Source organism: Mucor mucedo, assembly GCF_025094135.1.
Source record: "Mucor mucedo strain NRRL 3635 chromosome Unknown EV154scaffold_207, whole genome shotgun sequence".
NCBI classification, from domain to species: domain Eukaryota; kingdom Fungi; phylum Mucoromycota; class Mucoromycetes; order Mucorales; family Mucoraceae; genus Mucor; species Mucor mucedo.
Genome location: NW_026252491.1, coordinates 55,294 through 72,267, shown reverse-complemented (window position 1 = coordinate 72,267; position 16,974 = coordinate 55,294). Strand labels below are relative to the sequence as shown.

At 36.1% G+C, this 16,974-nt stretch overlaps 5 protein-coding genes across 5 annotated transcripts; 1 reads left to right on the top strand and 4 right to left on the bottom strand.

Annotated features, from left to right (window-relative positions):
• Positions 1 to 564: 564 nt before the first annotated feature.
• On the top strand, positions 565 to 1,481 carry EV154DRAFT_556675 (uncharacterized protein). Its single transcript, XM_051605366.1, has 3 exons — positions 565 to 1,029; positions 1,110 to 1,215; positions 1,290 to 1,481. The coding sequence occupies exons 1-3, from the start codon at positions 786 to 788 to the stop codon at positions 1,429 to 1,431; spliced, it is 492 nt and encodes a 163-aa protein (XP_051451086.1). The 5' UTR covers positions 565 to 785; the 3' UTR covers positions 1,432 to 1,481.
• A 7,459-nt stretch (positions 1,482 to 8,940) lies between these two features.
• On the bottom strand, positions 8,941 to 9,561 carry EV154DRAFT_123454 (uncharacterized protein). Its single transcript, XM_051593965.1, has 2 exons — positions 9,242 to 9,561; positions 8,941 to 9,182 (listed from the first exon to the last, which is right to left on the bottom strand). The coding sequence occupies exons 1-2, from the start codon at positions 9,533 to 9,535 to the stop codon at positions 9,072 to 9,074; spliced, it is 405 nt and encodes a 134-aa protein (XP_051451085.1). The 5' UTR covers positions 9,536 to 9,561; the 3' UTR covers positions 8,941 to 9,071.
• EV154DRAFT_530250 (O-methyltransferase-domain-containing protein) lies at positions 9,549 to 11,125 on the bottom strand. Its single transcript, XM_051603738.1, has 5 exons — positions 10,872 to 11,125; positions 10,143 to 10,772; positions 10,033 to 10,088; positions 9,892 to 9,981; positions 9,549 to 9,833 (listed from the first exon to the last, which is right to left on the bottom strand). The coding sequence occupies exons 2-5, from the start codon at positions 10,634 to 10,636 to the stop codon at positions 9,634 to 9,636; spliced, it is 840 nt and encodes a 279-aa protein (XP_051451084.1). The 5' UTR covers positions 10,637 to 10,772; positions 10,872 to 11,125; the 3' UTR covers positions 9,549 to 9,633.
• A 1,438-nt stretch (positions 11,126 to 12,563) lies between these two features.
• On the bottom strand, positions 12,564 to 14,665 carry EV154DRAFT_431792 (major facilitator superfamily domain-containing protein; the record flags this gene model as incomplete). Its single annotated transcript, XM_051596635.1, has 9 exons — positions 12,564 to 12,720; positions 12,781 to 12,883; positions 12,963 to 13,111; positions 13,172 to 13,476; positions 13,579 to 13,759; positions 13,835 to 13,865; positions 13,920 to 14,009; positions 14,059 to 14,314; positions 14,378 to 14,665. 9 exons carry the CDS (start codon positions 14,663 to 14,665, stop codon positions 12,564 to 12,566), a joined length of 1,560 nt encoding a protein of 519 aa, XP_051451083.1.
• Positions 14,666 to 14,954: 289 nt separating this feature from the next.
• On the bottom strand, positions 14,955 to 16,935 carry EV154DRAFT_123405 (Hydroxyethylthiazole kinase family-domain-containing protein). Its single transcript, XM_051593964.1, has 3 exons — positions 16,408 to 16,935; positions 16,045 to 16,356; positions 14,955 to 15,990 (listed from the first exon to the last, which is right to left on the bottom strand). The coding sequence occupies exons 1-3, from the start codon at positions 16,868 to 16,870 to the stop codon at positions 15,245 to 15,247; spliced, it is 1,521 nt and encodes a 506-aa protein (XP_051451082.1). The 5' UTR covers positions 16,871 to 16,935; the 3' UTR covers positions 14,955 to 15,244.
• Between the last annotated feature and the right edge of the window lie 39 nt (positions 16,936 to 16,974).

The window sequence follows — 16,974 nt, the reverse complement described above, 5'->3', positions numbered from 1 at the left end:
GGGTTATTTAGATGTCTGATGTTGGGGTTATTTTATTGCTTAATAACTTGAGATATCTTCAGCGAGATAACTAAATGCTTACATAGGTAGAAGGTTTCCCATCTTCTTAGAGGGGCGCTATTTACGCCAATGCATCTTTTTCCTTATCTGAAAAAAATAGATTGGAAGATGATAGCATAAAGATTAGCATGGATGCAAAAGTGTGCACCGCACTCGATCGATGTAACTATAGGCCTTAAATTAGTTTCAAACACTTGATTTATCATGAAGAGGACACGGGCTGAAGGAATCATGTGAAAGATTGTTTAATCTTGCAGATCTTTTTTTTTAATCCGTTGCACAAAAAGAACATCTCCCATGAAAAAGCAAAACTTCAATGCTCATTTTCTCGACATCCAATGAAGAAAGTAACCATGATATGCACACGGATGAGATGAGGATTTCACGGATTATTCAAAGGATAACACATATGTTCAAAAAGTAGTGACAAAAAAATCAAGTTTGTAAAAGTAGCCTAGACAAAATCAACAAAATAAACAAAAAAAAAATTTTTTTGGTATAAAAGGAAGACTGCTGCGAAAAAAACGCTCTTTATCTTTTTATTCTTTTTTAAACATTAGAACAGAGAAGTTAGCATGGCTCAGCACAAGAATGACACTATCGAATCTGTTCGTTTTCCGTTAAATCTATCCACTTCATTACAGATCGGGCAGTGTTCCAAAGGCCGTAGTAATCCCTAAAAAGATTACATTGAGGAGTCTGCTGGTTGTCAAAGTCGCTAGGCAATGGCCTTGGTCGTTGTCTGTATCGCTTCATTCGGATTTCAGTACAACAATCTGACTGGGGCTTGTCGCCTTTTGTTCCAGGAACTTCTTACTAAAACTAGTGCCACACCCGTTGCTTGGTGGAGGGTGAATATAGAGCGTGTTACTAGACGGTGGGATGGTCGTAGCCGTTTGAAGCCAGTCGATACGTTCTTGGTCATTGGAATTGGTGTGGGTTGTTATATTTGGTCGGGATCTGATGACAGTAGGAAGTTTAGTACCCGAATGCATCTTGTAAGTGCTTTGCCTTGTTTACGTCTACGCTAGAGATATTGCATTCTATAGGCAGCCATAGATTGGCATCCTGTTGGACAGTTACCTCATCTACACGGAATGTTAACCTTAAAGCCAATACTCGTCCAGGTGCGGTTGCTACGATTCTACTGCCAGGGTAAAAAGCACCACCCCAACATGGTGTAGGGGGTATTTGGTCCTGGTGATTCTTATGTTGCGCATTGTGGGTAGGTGGCATGTAGGATTATCAGGTTCTGTATTGAAGATGGTTTATCGGAATTTACTTTTTGGGTCAGGATGTGCTTCCACCTTCTCGTGGTCTGGCCTGTTAACCAGCTATTTTATGCTGGGAACTAGGAGAAGCACTTATTAGTATAGTTTATATATTATCATTATCATTTATAAAAATAAAAAGTTTTTTTTTCTTTGATCATTAACTATAATTGTTTTTTTGTTTGCTCATCATAAATTTAAAAGCCTTCAGTGTAAGATGAAACGCGGATAGTTTAAAAAAGTTCTTGGCCAAAAGGATGGGATAAATGATCCTATTTGGGATGAAATAAAATGCTTTTGCCCTTAATATTTACTTATAATAGACAAGCATCTTTTTGGCATCAGTGTTTTTTTTTTCTTTTGTTAAGGTCAAGTAACTTTGTATTAAAAAAGAAGCAATCACGGCCACCAAGAAAAAGTTTAATCTTAATGGAGTTCAATAACGTGAATGCTTGTACTAAGAACGTAATCAACTCAAGTAATCTGTGTCGCAAACAGACAATGTTTTGCTTGTATGTAGGGGAAGATTGTTTACTACATATCCAAGCGAAATGGGTTAAAAATTAACATACACCCCCTTATCATCTATTTTCTTTTTACAACTCTCTTATAAAGGCAACAATGATAAGCAGTCTCTAAAAGATATTGAACCCAACCTTTCCACTCTTTTTTATACGCCTCTCTTATAAACAATGAGCTGTTAGTTTATTTATTGCTTTATGTAAGAAAAATGGCTGTCCTTAAGAGACCCGTTTTCCAAATCAGCCAAACACGCTGACAGAAGACATACATATGCTCGTGGTAATAAGAACTTGCAGAGTATAACGGGAAGAGATGAGAGTCTACTAGCTGTGGAAGATATCTATGCATGGTGAGGGTCGTATTAACCTTATTATGCAGAATTTGAAACCAGGTGCACTACTCTTGCGCCCCAAAAATGAATATATTACATAAGAAATATATTTGAATGTCCGGTTTCAGTGCGCCAGCAGGTGCGCCTAGAATAGATGGTCATCTTTAAGGAAGGATATTTTCGCAGGATGGATGTTTATTAATGATTCCCATCCTTAATATCTATCATTAAAACATGCCCATCCTGAAATATGACTATACTGCAAAAATACCCATCCTTAGAACATGTCTATCTTCAAAGACGGCCATCCTGCAAAAATAACCATCCTCAAAGATGGCATCCTGCACGAACAATTTATGAAAATAGTGTATATCTAATTTATTCGGGTTTTCTTCGTCTAAATCAATTACAATTTTAGCGGTAACAAAATAGTATACAATTGAGAGGAGGTAGTAAAGGCCATGTTAAATCTCTCTTTGATCGTGCGGCTATGATTTAGACATAGGCGAGAGCCAGTGACAGTGTGAGCTGATCGGTGGAAAGAACCAGCTGATGATGAAGAAGCGTGTTCCGCTCTTTTTTATTTTTCAGCACTTGCTTTACTACGGCATGCCTCTTTCCTGTTTCCCTGAATTATTATGGTGGTTAGATGAATGTATTATGTCGCGAATTTAACAATAGCATACTGTATTTCAAGATTTACCTTTTCTCCCACTAGGATTAATAGGATGCCTTTCGTCTTCAATTCCAGCTCCAAGTTTCTGTTTTTATTTTTATTTTTATTTTTATTTTTTCTGAATCCATTGTTCCATTTCAGGATATGTTGTATAAAATGCAATTTACAAAAGAAAGACAACGAAGCGGGGAAAGCAGAAGAAACTTTTATTTTATCATATTAAATTTAATATTACTTCTTTCATGTTTTTTGTGCACTGTCAGCAGTTGACGACCTCCAGGTATTATGTCCAAAGATTTATCACAAACTCAAGTGACATAATTTTTTTCGAGGCTTAATAAAGAAACAAGCATCGTTCTGTCAAGTCTGTCCGAATTTAAAGTGCTAGTATTGTAATCTTCAAAAAAAATACAGCGCACTTTGTTTTTAGTTGCTGGGCCAATAAAGTTATAATTTATTTTTAGCAATCTGTAAGCAACGGTAAATTGGATTTGAGCGTCAGCTTCTTTGCTTTCTAAAATACTATTACTAAAAACCGGTTCATTATGGGAGGCTGTGTTCCCGACAGATATATTATTTTATTTGTAAGATACTCGATTAAGATCCTTTAAAGTTTTAATCTGATTCCTCATTGATAACAGGTGCTTACTTTGTGACATTGGAATGGTCTATAATCTAGTGCTGAGGAACATTGATCGAACACATATTTTGCTAGCCCCACCTGTACTTTTTCACTATCGTACAGTATGACCATAGGTATTCGTTATTTTCTGTAGACGATCATAAGATTCAATAACACGTTTATCTATTGTGGGATAGATGCATGATTGTTAATGTATAATAGAAAAATCTAAATCACAAATGTTACTTTAAGACTTATTTAATGTTCCAAAAGAGAATAGATGATAATCGAAAAATATCAATTAACATTTTTTCTTTTTTATTGAAGTGATAATGTAAATTGTTTGGTTTTTTTATACTAAAAAAAAGCTAGTTTTTTTAATATTTAATAAATAGTCAGGTTATTGAAAGATGGATGATTGATAAATAAATTAGATGGTGGTAGTATTAACTATTTAATACTTGGTACATTCGCCACCGCGACAGTCGTTGACACAATCTCTTTGAGTTCTGCAACAGGCACCAGCGGGACCCTTACCGTTCTTCTTACCAAAGTACTTCTTGACGGTACAGGTCTTGGAGGGGTTGTGTTCGGAATCACAAGCACCCTTGATACAGCTACCAGTACAATCGGCTTGGGTATCGCAACATTCACCTAAGACACCATAACCGTTCTTCTTACCGAAGATGGTGTTGTAGTTGGCACAAGAGGTACCGGTGGGGGCAGCACAGTCAGTAGCAGTGACAGTGGCAGTGACAGTGGTGGTACCAGTGACAGTGGCAGTAGCAGTAGCGGTGGCAGTAGCAGTGACAGTGGTGGTGGTGGTGGCAGTGGCAGTGGTGGTAACGGCAGAGGTAACAGCAGCGCTGGTGGTAGCAGCAGCGGTGGTGGTGACCTTAGTGGTGGTAGGGGCAGCAGTGGTGGTAACAGCCTTGGTGGTGGTGGTAGTAGTGGTGGTAGCCTTGGTGGTGGTGGCAACGGTACACTTATCGTTCTTGTGGGTGTTCCACCAAGCACAAGCACCAGCGAATTCAGCATTGAAGGATTCGGGATCATCACCAGCACAACCGGCCATACACATACCAGCAGTAGCCATGAAGCTACCGTAGTTGGCGCTAGTCTTGTTACACATAACAGCAAGAGAATCAATGAATAATTCAGACTTGGAATCCATGGTCCAACCGGGAACGAACTTTTGACCGGCTTTCTATAAAGCATTGAAGCATAAGTTAGAAAATATCACATATAATGAGAAAACTTTGAAATACTTACGACATTACAGGCAGTGTAACAAGCGGTGGAGGGAGCGACATCGTAAGAAGGGTTACAGTCAGTGGCAGCAAAGGCTGAGGTAGCGAAAGTGGCAATGGCAGCAGTGATGGCAATAGAAGAACGCATAATGAATGGATATGGTTGTGTTGATTTGGTAATAACGAAAAAAAAAAAAGAATTGCTCAAAATTGGATTCTATTTAAATAAAAAAAAAGCGACCCCCTGCTGATTATAATTTCAGAGTTACCAAAAGATCCTCTGTTACAAACGGACGAAAGCGGGCAATCTAACTTGCCCATTTGGCATATCAATTTGATTCTCAGTACAAAAATATAGCATTTGGCAAAAAGGGACTATTCGAGAAACGTTACACTAAATATGTGTACCAAAGGTTTTATCAGATTTTTCCATTGTTTCACACCATCAGATATCTTTTAAAAAAATTAGATCTGTGATCATCATTTACTCTTATTTCCTTATTGATGTGAAGTGTAGAACACAAGTTATGTCAATCATGAAGCTTTACTACAACCATAAAAAATATTAAAAAAAAACGTAGATTTTTTTTGGTTCAGATAATAGTTGAATGATAACTGATATACACACTCATAGTAAAAAAAAAATGATCGAAAGTACAGATTTATAAATCTCGGCATTTCTCCACGAGTTCGTTTACTATTCTTAAAAGACAGAACTGTAGGAATTTCGAGGTGTCACTAAGAAAGAGCGGTGTTACGTGAGAGTCACTGCATCTGATAAGATGGTTCTGCGGAATTTACATCAGATAAAAAAAGCCCTGACGCGGTTAAATAGACTACCCTCGTTCGCGGGATCTGGCAGCGGTAAAATAAATCATATTATTACAGGGTTACTGGGTGATTGAAATTTTCGGATGAATGGACTGCTATTACACACATTGTCTATAAACTGCCGATATCACTTTCAATTGTTCTTTTTGGGCTTTTCACCGTATAATGGCTATTGACATCGCCTAAAAAGGCTAATCACTTATAACTAAAGCGCTATAGGATTTGTCAGATATATTTTAAAAAAGATCAAACTCCCTTTTACAATAGAATATATTACTATATAAATTAGCCGTGGTACGCTCTGGCTTAACTTAAAGATTTTACAATTACTTTTCTGTATTGGGAAGATGCCGTTAGAATGTGTGGTAGTTAACATGCAATTGGTACGAAAGTGACAATAGTAAGATCCGGAACAAATAAGCCATGGAAAAGATAGCAATTAGATTTTTCGTAAGAGTAAAACTGGATTTGGACAACACGAGTTTATTTTTAAAACAAAAAAAAATCCCTGGTAGGCTCGTACCAATTAAAAATTATCTTTTATGGTAATAAGCACAGAAACAGTAGACGTATTTATTTGAAAAAACCACCACAATGATTGGAATGGTTTACGGGTTAGAAAAAAGAGGGTTTGATAAAATGTTTAGATCTAATAAAACGACTTTTGTGTATGATTTATTATATGAAAATGTTCTCACATAAAACTTGCGTTACAAGAAGTTATTAACGACCGCAAAAGTAATAAATCATACCACCATCAGATAGAGCCTTGTAACTATAATTGTAAAACTTGTTTAACTGTCATACCAACTTTACTCATATTTTACACATCACGATAGCTTGCACATTATTGTATGTACAATATACTCGACTATAACTTATTTAAATTTATACACAACGAAGATAGACTCTTAATTACTGATATGGGTGGATTTTGTTTTTACAAAACAGAAATTATCATAATTGTCTTATTATAGACTATGTATCTACGTTTAGCTGCGACGTTACATTATTGTCCATTTCTAAAAGATCAATTTCTATTTATCGAAACGAACTAGAATTCTCCTAATTGCCATTGTAGTTTATTTGACACAGTGATGCTTCTTTATATTATATATTGCTATCTTAAAAGCTTCCTTTGCTATTTCTCTTTTAATTTGTATAGGATAACGATGAAATAATAAACACAGAACTGAAATGGAATTGATCTAGATAACACTTATTGCTGAAAGGTCGATAGACGTAGCACAATTCCTGTGTCCAGACAAATTATTTTCTTTAAGATTATATGACCTACGCTGTCGTCATAATATTAATAAAAAGTATTTACGCAAGTGAATAAAGCCTGGGTACTCGTTTCTTTTGAATCTAAAGCAGACACTGTAATTGAAAATAATGATTATGACATAAGTTCATAGCGGGAAACTTTGATTTGGGTCTTTTTTTATATATACGCTCCATCTGGTTTTGTGATAGTTTTGTAATAGGATGAATCCGGTTCTCGGTGATATTAACAGACCAACTTTAAAACATTGCAAATCTTTTTTTTTTTTTTTCTATTTTTTTTTCTTGCTTTTATTTGGCTTTATATATGTTTTTTTGGCCGTATAAAATATGTTAGTATAACGTTGCAAGTTGTTGAGGGTTTTTTTGTGCGAAGAATTATTGGAGAATTTCAAGGACAAGCATATGATAATTACATAGTGTCACTCGCGGTTAAAGAAAAAAAAAAAACTCAATGTTAAATGACTCAGGAACAAATTTCGTTCTCAATTTTTTTTAAAAAATACCTTGAACAATTATTTTTGTCATAAACCCATATTAAATGGAATTGAGCTCAAAGTTTAAAGATACTAAGTATTTCTCTATTATAATAATCCATCACAAACTTATGTAAGCCGGCATATCCAATGGCAGACTCAATGAAGTAGAAGTGCTGATCTTGAATTATAGATTATCCCTAATTGTTGCACTGGGTCTCGGGACCAATAAGTTCCAGGTCATAAAAAAAACTGATGGCCAGATTTTAATATTCCTTGAGTGCGATTAGTTGGGACAAAATAGAAATCCAGGTAGATAATTCGACTAATCGTGTAACCTAGTACATAAAATTTAACGCCGCTGCAAAGATCGAATCACAAAAGTTATCAGATTTTTTAATAATAACACAACGCTACCGCGGTAGCACAATCTTGATCATTAGTAATTTCAAATGTCTAAAAAGGTGCGCTCAGCAAGATGTGGATTTTCTTGCAAAATAAATTATAGGTCTCTCCATTGGGAAACTGTCACTTTATATTATCATTAGAAACGTCGTTTAGGAAATTGAAATGTCAAAGTGCGATTAAACATGGATTTTCTTCTTTCTGCATGTGTAGGTAAGCACAATTGAAATATTTTCAAACTTTTCATATCCAACTGGACGTTATGTGTTCAATCGTATTGGTAAGCATTATAATGACATAAAAGTATAGTTGCCAGTGGGTTTTCTTTTTTTTTAAAAAATATACTATGAGGCCTATGAGCAGTTTTTGTCATATGTTATGGTCATCAACTTTTTAACAGACATCATCTTAAATTGTCATATTTAAACGACCAGCAGAGAAAATCAGATAGAAACACCCATAACTGTCATTTTATTCGGCAATTATTTCCTAAATCACATTTCTTGAAAGCGTATTTATCAAAAATTGTTGACTAGAGGAAGGACTCTACATGTTGATTTGAAAAAAAAAATGGAAACACACATCCTGATATGTGTTTTGCTTCCCCATTCTTAAATACGAATGTGATTTAAACGTAACAAGTCACAGAGTATCATTTCATAGCACTTTTTTTTACATTTTTCCTTTTTTTGTAGTCCATGCTCAAAGATTGTTTTCTTCCGTTCTCTTGTACTAGCTGAGATTCAGTTTATTATTTTAGAATAATATATCTTAATGGCCTTATTAAAATAATTTAATCTGTATTCCTAGTTCCATGCTTAAACAACATAACCATGAAGGACATCGATTTTATTATCTCAGATACATATAGAGATTGTATTAGGCTAATATCTCTTCAACATTTCTTTCTCCTGGCATTTAATTAATATTTCTTCAGAAGTGACAAGCCTATTGAAAAGAAAGGTTTGAATCTTTGCACTCCAGAGAAAATATTTCCTTTGCGTATGACAGAAAATCAAGGTGATTAGCTGATGAATCGTAGTTATCAACATTGTTTTATGTTTTGCAATGCATACTTCCATTAACTAACTGATAACTGAGCTTTTCAAAAATTCATTTAAACTTTTTTCAAGTCACGTCACTAATAGTTATTTGGAATATGCAACACTTTTTAGCAAGAGGTTTCGAGCTTAATCCAGTCGATTGTTCTTCGTTATTTGTCTCAGTTTCTCATTAGCTTGTTCTGAATTGCTATAAATGATAGAGGGACGAGTACTCACAGCCTGGTGCCTTGCTCTAAACGTATGGAGGGAGTAAGTTACAGTTTATATTTTATTCTATTATCAATTTAAGCTAATGTCCTGTGAAGACGTGAAGAGCATCTCCATTTGAAACTGAAGAGCATAAGACTGATTAAGCATTTTCTTTAACTTATCGGATACTGCACTAGATTCCTGTCAAGTAAAATATTAATCTCTGGTAATTAAGATTAAAAAGGTTCGCAAACATTTACCTCCTGTAATTCAGCATGCTGTTGTAGGCTGTTAGTTAATTCTTTACTTTCTTTGTTCTTGTCTAAATCTGTTAATTTATTCTTCTCTAACCAAGCTATTGTTGCATTAAGAGAAGTTTTCAATTCTTCATATTCTTTACGAGATTTTTGGTGTTTGACTAAATCAGGTTCTACTGTTAAAGAGGAAGCTGAGGCATCGGACACTGCTGAAATTAGCTGTAACATAGCTTGCCATAAGTTGGAAAGAGTTTTTAGTGCCTCATTGGCATTGTTGTAGACATCGACAGAAGACATTATATATAAGGTGGAAAACAATCATTTGAAAAATGGGCTGTGTTTGTTTTGCAAAGAAATCAAAACCCTTGGCACACCACAAATATTTTATTATTTTGTTATGTTAATCTCTTACGAATGAATGATAAACCATCAAATGCAGGAAGTACAACAACTTCTACTCTTGAATCCTTAAATACGTGTTGATTAAAATTATCAACCTTCTTTGCAGTTCTTTTTACGTTTTTGGAGGCATGCGATTCGCCATCGTAACCATCGTAACCATCAACTACTTTATGAACTTCACCATAGAATAACACTTTTTTACGATCATTAGCATGCATATTAATTTACATTCATTTTTATCTTGATATTACCATTATCAGCAACAATGACGCCATGGTCAGATAATAAGTTGTGGCTTAAAATCATTTCATAGTAATCGATATATCCACCTTTATCAGCATCTAATGGATGATCATTAGAAACTTTATCAATATTGAAGCACACTATCTTACCCAAAAAGATCAAATCAAATTGTTTTTTTGGAGATTCGTTGGCTATTTCAGTAATGCTTACGAGTACTGTTAGTATATACTACGTATGCACGTTCTTTTACATTACGTACCTGTCGCCTGCAGGACCTTCCTTGACTGAAACTTTGTCTTGTAAATTAGCTTCTTCAATAAAGCGATTAGCTACAACAATATGCTTGGGTTCTAATTCAAGTGACAATAACTTTGAGCCTGGTGATAAGGCTGCTCCCATTGCAATCGCGGAATAGCCCGTGAATCCTCCTATTTCAAGCACATTTTTAGGTTTCAAAATACCCACAAGCTGGTAAAGAAATTTTGCTTGAACAGGACAGACCATCATGTGAGGATTATCAAATTTTTCTTCTGTCTCCTTGTTTAAGGCCTTGAGAATATTACCATAGGGTTCCTTGAATGGAGAACTAATGTTGTCACAGTAGTGCGATTCTTCTACTCGCAATCGACCATTAGGATTGCCAACTTTATCATTTACATCGAACGTTGCATAACGGTGCTTGAAGGCGTAGCTTGGTACAGGTTTAACATATTTCGTGGAAAGAAATATAGATCTTGCAATGAGTCTGTTCATTTTGTCGCGATTCTTTTGGAAAAAAGCGAGCAAGGGGAGGACTTTCACTGGGTTTGATTTTATATGTACGTTACGATCAACTTTTAATCATGTTTTTTTCTGCATAATCCGAAACGTGGGTTAATTAATTAAAAAGGTATGTAAACTATTGCATAATTTTTTTTTTTGGGGGGGTGGGGAGGGCAACTTTTTTTTCAAAAAATCGCTCATTATCAGTTGTGTCTACCAAATACAGTGTATGTAAGGGTATAATTAATGTATAAGTAGTGGGTACGCAGACCACATGTTATATTACCTCTCTATCATCCCAAACCTTCTTTGTCATAACGGAGATATATTCAATAACATTGTCAAATGACCTGACCGATATGATCTCATACCTTGGAAACGTCACTGATTTGTTGTTAGTAACACAATACTATAAAAGCAGTTTCGAAAGCGTTAACAGAGAAATGTATAGCGACCACATAAAAACCATTGTTTCAAAAAAGGTTATACAAATGTACAGTCCCCTCCAAGATAAAAGTATCATTTTGCAACTCCGCGTCATTTTCTTCAAAGGACCCCCCGAAATAAGAAAGCTTTTATTCCTTGAGTTTCTCATTTTTAAAAATAAAGATCTTTACAATGCCTCAATTAAGTCCCACTCAAATAGCCTATGCAGTCGCGAAAAAGAATGAAGGCGTAACTATTGCCCAAATTGCTCGCGAACTGAAGTTTACCCATGCTGCAATTAAACGTGCGATTGAACGTTGTGAGAAATCAGGTTCATTTGAGAGAAAAAAAGGCCCTGGTAGACGTACGATCTTTACTGAAAGAGACAGATGAGCCTTACGATACTATGTGATTACTCATAGACGAAGTACTCTTGCCGAGATCATGGCTAATGTGGCGGTTAATGCTACAAAGAACACCTTTAGAAAAGAGCTTCACCGCCTCAACTTGAGAAGCCGTATCGCAAAGAAAAAGCCTTTTGTGAACGAGCAACCGAGGAAAATACGTCTTCAGTTTGCCAGGGACCACGAAAGTTGAACTTTGGAAGACTGGCGTCGAGTAATCTGGACAGATGAATGCAGCTTCCAAACTTGCAGTTCTTCTTGTCCTATTAGAATTCGACGAGGCCCAAAGGAACAAATGCTTCCTAGTTGTTTAGCACCAACATTTAAGAGTGGAAGGTCGTCGTTCTCTATTTGGGGAGGAATAACCTATAATCGTCGAACCAGTTTGGTTTTTTCAACAAAGGCCAGCAATCTAGCAACGACTTCATATAGCAGGTTTATGAACCAGTGTTGTTGGATTTTTACAACAGCTGCAGCACACCAGTATTGATGGAGGATAATGCTCCAATTCATACTGCAAAAGTTGCTAGTGAATGGAAAGACAATCACCAAATTGTTCGATTGAATTGGCCACCGCAATCACCAGATTTGAACCCAATCGAGAATCTTTGGATGATCTTGAAACGAGCAAAAGAAAGACGTTTTGAGTATGTTCGAAATATAGAATCATTGAGGATTCTCGTAGAATCTGAATGGAGCTTAATGGGCGTTGAAAAGATTAATAAGTTAATCGATTCAATGCCAAAACGAATGAAGGATGTGATCCGAAGTAAAGGATACCCCATCGATTATTGAGTAAATGAAAAAAATGGATTTTTATTTTTTTTTTTGTAAAAAATTGTATGAACACATTTAGTAAAGGCTCCTTATGGATTCCATATACATCTCACTAATTTTAAATATTTGAATGTCGAGTATATCCTTCAAAGTATATTAATCATACATCTGTGATGTATCGCGGAGTTGTAAAATGATACTTTTATCTTGGAGGGGACTGTACATCAATAAATAGAAGGAAAAGATGTCCTGTTGTCCTCAACTGGTAACCTTTCCCATCTGTCCATGGTAATTTTTTAATAATTTCTAGATTAAACTTTTTTTGAAGAAACTGGTCGGAAACACAGGAACGCCATAGTAACCCTTGTTATAAGCAAAAATAAAGACATCGCTGTAAAAAACCACCCAATCCCCATTAAATGGACTCCTGGCTGAACTGTCAATACTGCCCCAGCACCTAGTAAGCATCTAAAATTAAACAATGCGTTATTAAAAAGGTTTAGAGTACTTATTATTTAATGCTCCGACCTTGTTAGATTGTTGGATCCAATTATTGCTGCCGAATTATTCGGAAATAGATCAATAAGAAGTGTATTTGTCGCATTAAACGTTGAGGTTGCGGTGAATGATACTGTTTTTTTAAAAAAAAAAGGGGGGGGGGGGAAGCGGGTGTAAGAGCACAACATTTGATACTGTTAATTTTAACTTACATATAAAATTCAGTATAATGGGAACAGCTATGTGGATTTTATAAAATAAACTCCAGCCATACGCAATCATTGCGACATTAAATGCAATACCCCAGATCCACGTTATACCCATCCTTGCTTCTTTGATTGGAAAATCTTCAGGTATATTACTCCTATTTATCGTATTCTGCTTAAGTAAAAAAAACAGTTATGTCATAAAAATCACTTACCTGTTAGCATTTTTTTCATCAATCCCAAGAGACTTTGCAATCGTCTTAAATCTCCAATCGAGTATTCGTCCTGAGGTGTATGAGCCTAAAGAAGCACCGACTCCGTTTGATAAAAAACACAAACCCACTTGAACTTCGTTGATACCATATGCATTACTAAACAGATCTGTAACACTTGTAATCACACAATAGAGTCCTGCATATTGTAATGAGTTGTACAAAAGTATGATTAAAACAACTCTCTCCTTTAAATAAACCCAAGATTGAAAAGGGTTTGGTAGTACAAGAAATCGGCTTCTGGGTGGCTTTTCCTCATTTGCATTGTCTTTAAAAGGTTCTTTTGTATTATTACATACTGTAATAGATGAATCAAAACTCATTTCTGATCCACTGTTGTTGCATTCTACTTTTTCAATGTCCTCCAATTGTTTACTTGCTATTTTTCGTTCTCTTCTCCAATATTGTAATGGCGTAGGATTTGCATAGCCAGATCCGTCTCCCACTAATGCCCGCAAAGTTTCAGGTAAGAAAAGTACAATTGCAAACCAAAGTGGTGTTACCAGCATTGACAGTACCCAAAATATCCATCTGTCGATTTTTTTTAAAAAAAAGGGTTAATGTTGCTCTTTCTCCATTCTTGCGTATTAATTGCTTTTAAAATACCTCCAGCCTAGCCTATAACTTACAATACCACCTAAACAATTAAGTTAACAAATTAATTGCCTACGTTTAAAATATCCTGTGTTACCTAGTACAGGTCCCAAAAGTGGTCCGAGCATTGTACCCATTGAAAATAACCCCATATATCCTCCTCTCTCCATAGGCGTAGCTATATCACCTGCGCAATTTTTTAATATCCCGTAAGTTTATACCATTTTGAGTCCTACCTATGATACCGGCTCCAACAGCGATTGCAGAGCTTGAGCCAAAGGCCTGCAACATTCTCAGAATAAGCAAGGTCACATAATTTTTAGTACACGCTAGACCAATGCAAGCGAAAATATAGATCAAAAATGTCATAATATACACTGGGCGCCTTCCCCAGCTATCGGCTAGACTTCCCCAAAATGAAGGGGATAATCCTTGAAAGATCATATATACAGTTACAGTGAGATAAACCATTCTTTCGGTGATGTTCAAATCCTAAAAAAATGATAAATGTGTCAAATGTACAGTACTAATCACACCATCGCCTATTAGCCTTACATTTTGGATGACTTTTAAGGCTGGATAATATATATTTGCTGAAAATGCGCTGACAAAACTCGATAAAGATATAATTACTACAATTATTGCTTTCTTTCTTGCTGTAAGTATAGAATAAGGGGTGTCAGGGGATGTTGTATTAGTTTTGTCGTGCTCTTCACTAGCATTGGCAGTAAGGGGGTTGTCTATTGTTATAATTGAATCACAATTTGGATCCTGGCTTGCGTCAGAAGCGGTATTATTTTTTGGAATTGGTAGACATTTGGCTTCCGGCAAAGTTGAAGACATTATTTTTTTATAACAACAAAGAAAACAATTGAAAAGTTGGAGAGAAAACAGGTTAGAATTTATACATACTCCAAATCCCAAATTAGGTTTTCCAAGGGGTTGCGATGCATGAAATCAAACGCGCCAACACTAATCCCATCATGCTGGTGTGCCGAATCTTAGAGAGTTGCAGTAGCATGATATACCTGAACGCTAATTTATTTTTGATTGGATAACATCGAGTTAGGGTTGAGCTTTAAATTATTATTTTTTTTTCGAAAAACTTCAACAAATGTACGTTAAGTTTTAATAAAACGATGCAGTATGTGTTTCGTTCCCCCTATTAGACGACTGTTGTAATGGTATATGCAATGTATTATTAGACATCAAGATAAAAATGTTGTACCGAGGCGTGTCTATTCATCCCCTGTAAAAAACGAAAGGATTCTCCTGGCTTGACAGATTGTCAAAAATGAATGTTGAAGCATTCCTTGATTTTTATGGTGTCAGTTGTTTTATAAATTACTCATAAACGTGTTATAGAAAGTAATTTTATACAAAAAAGAAGGGTAGAAGTTACGAGGGAAATAATGATGCACATTACATAATGACACGAAGTTTAGCCTTTTGCATGATGAGCTCTGGTGAGCTTGTAAGGTTATACAACTCATCAATCAATGCGGCACGGAAAGTACCAGGTCCATTCACATATTCACGAGCAGCGGCAATTTCTGATGCAATGGTAACAGTAAGAATACCAGCAACAGTGGCCAAGAGATAATCGTCACGGTTGGCGGCAGCATAACAAGCGACGACAGAGGAGACCATGCAGCCACTACCTGTAATCATTGGCAATAATGCATCGCCGTTTTCAATAGCAAACACGCGCACGCCATCTGAAATGTAATCTGTAGCACCGGTTAAACCAATAACACAGTTATTTTGTTTAGCAAGCAATTTCACAGCATCCACCATGACTTGCTCATTATCATTTCCTATCGAATCAACGCCTCTAGATTTCCCTCCAAGACCTGCTAATGACAGGATCTCGCCTGCGTTACCCTTTATGACGGTAAGATCACATTCGGTCAAAAATCTTTGCATAGTTTCTCTTCTGAACGTGGTTGCTCCACATCCGACAGGATCTAACACGACAGGATTTTTATTGCGTGCGTTTTCCTGTGCTGCTAAAATCATTGTGTCAACATCGTTCAAAGTTCCCATGTTCAGCAGCATGGCACCATTTACTGCTGCAAGCTCCTTAAGCTCTTGGCGGTTAGTAGACATAATAGGTGATGCACCGACAGCCAAGGTTGCATTGGCATTATCATTAATAACAACATAGTCTAATAATTTAACATAAATACATGATCATAGTACAATATTGACATATAGCTCACTAGTAATATGATGAACCATGGGAGTCATGGTCTTGATATTTTTTGTAGCTTGGACAGCATACTTGAGGGCATCTTCAACTGTATCGTTAGCCTTAACGCCGACGACGGCTAAACTTTTACGAATTAAAGTAGATAATTCCTCGCAGGCAACCTTGGGATCTTCGGCAGCCATGATGGCAGAAACAATGGCAAGACCATCGAGGTGAATGTTACCAGTGTCCGATTCTTCAATTAATTTACAGGCATTGGAAGCACCGATGCCACCAATGGCAACAGTAGGAATAGGATTGGTTTCCATTGACTTCAGAATTCCTAATCCACAAGAGTTAATATAAAAGGTTACTTTTCAACATTGTTCTTTACTTTTCAATCCTTCAATTTCTAATGGCTTCTTAATGTTCTTTTTAGTAGAGGTAAACCAAACTGCACCAATACCGAGATAATCGGCACCATCACGAATGGCAATGAAAGCTTCTTCTGCAGTATTGCAAGAGACGCCAATAATCTTTTTAGGGCCTAAAATTTGACGTGCTTGAACTAAAGGCATATCATCTTGGCCAATATGGACACCCTCGGCATCAACAGCTTGAGCAACATCAAGACGATCATTAATGATAAGAGGAACACCATATTTGCGAGTTAACTCTTTGACCTTGTAAGCAAAGTCAATAAAGGGACCTGTCTCGGTGTCCTTTTCACGTAGCTGGACAAGGGTAACACCACCTTCGAGTGCTCTTTCGATTTGACCAAGGAAAGTTTTTCCCTCAGGGACAAGGGAGCGATCAGTGACGAGATAAAGTGAGTAATCGATTTTTTTAATAGACATTTTGTTGGGAAGAAATTCTAATCAGATTGGGACATACATAAATTCGAAATGAGATTACTATTTCCCCGGTCACATGTTTTTTTTAAGATTGACAAAAATATAAA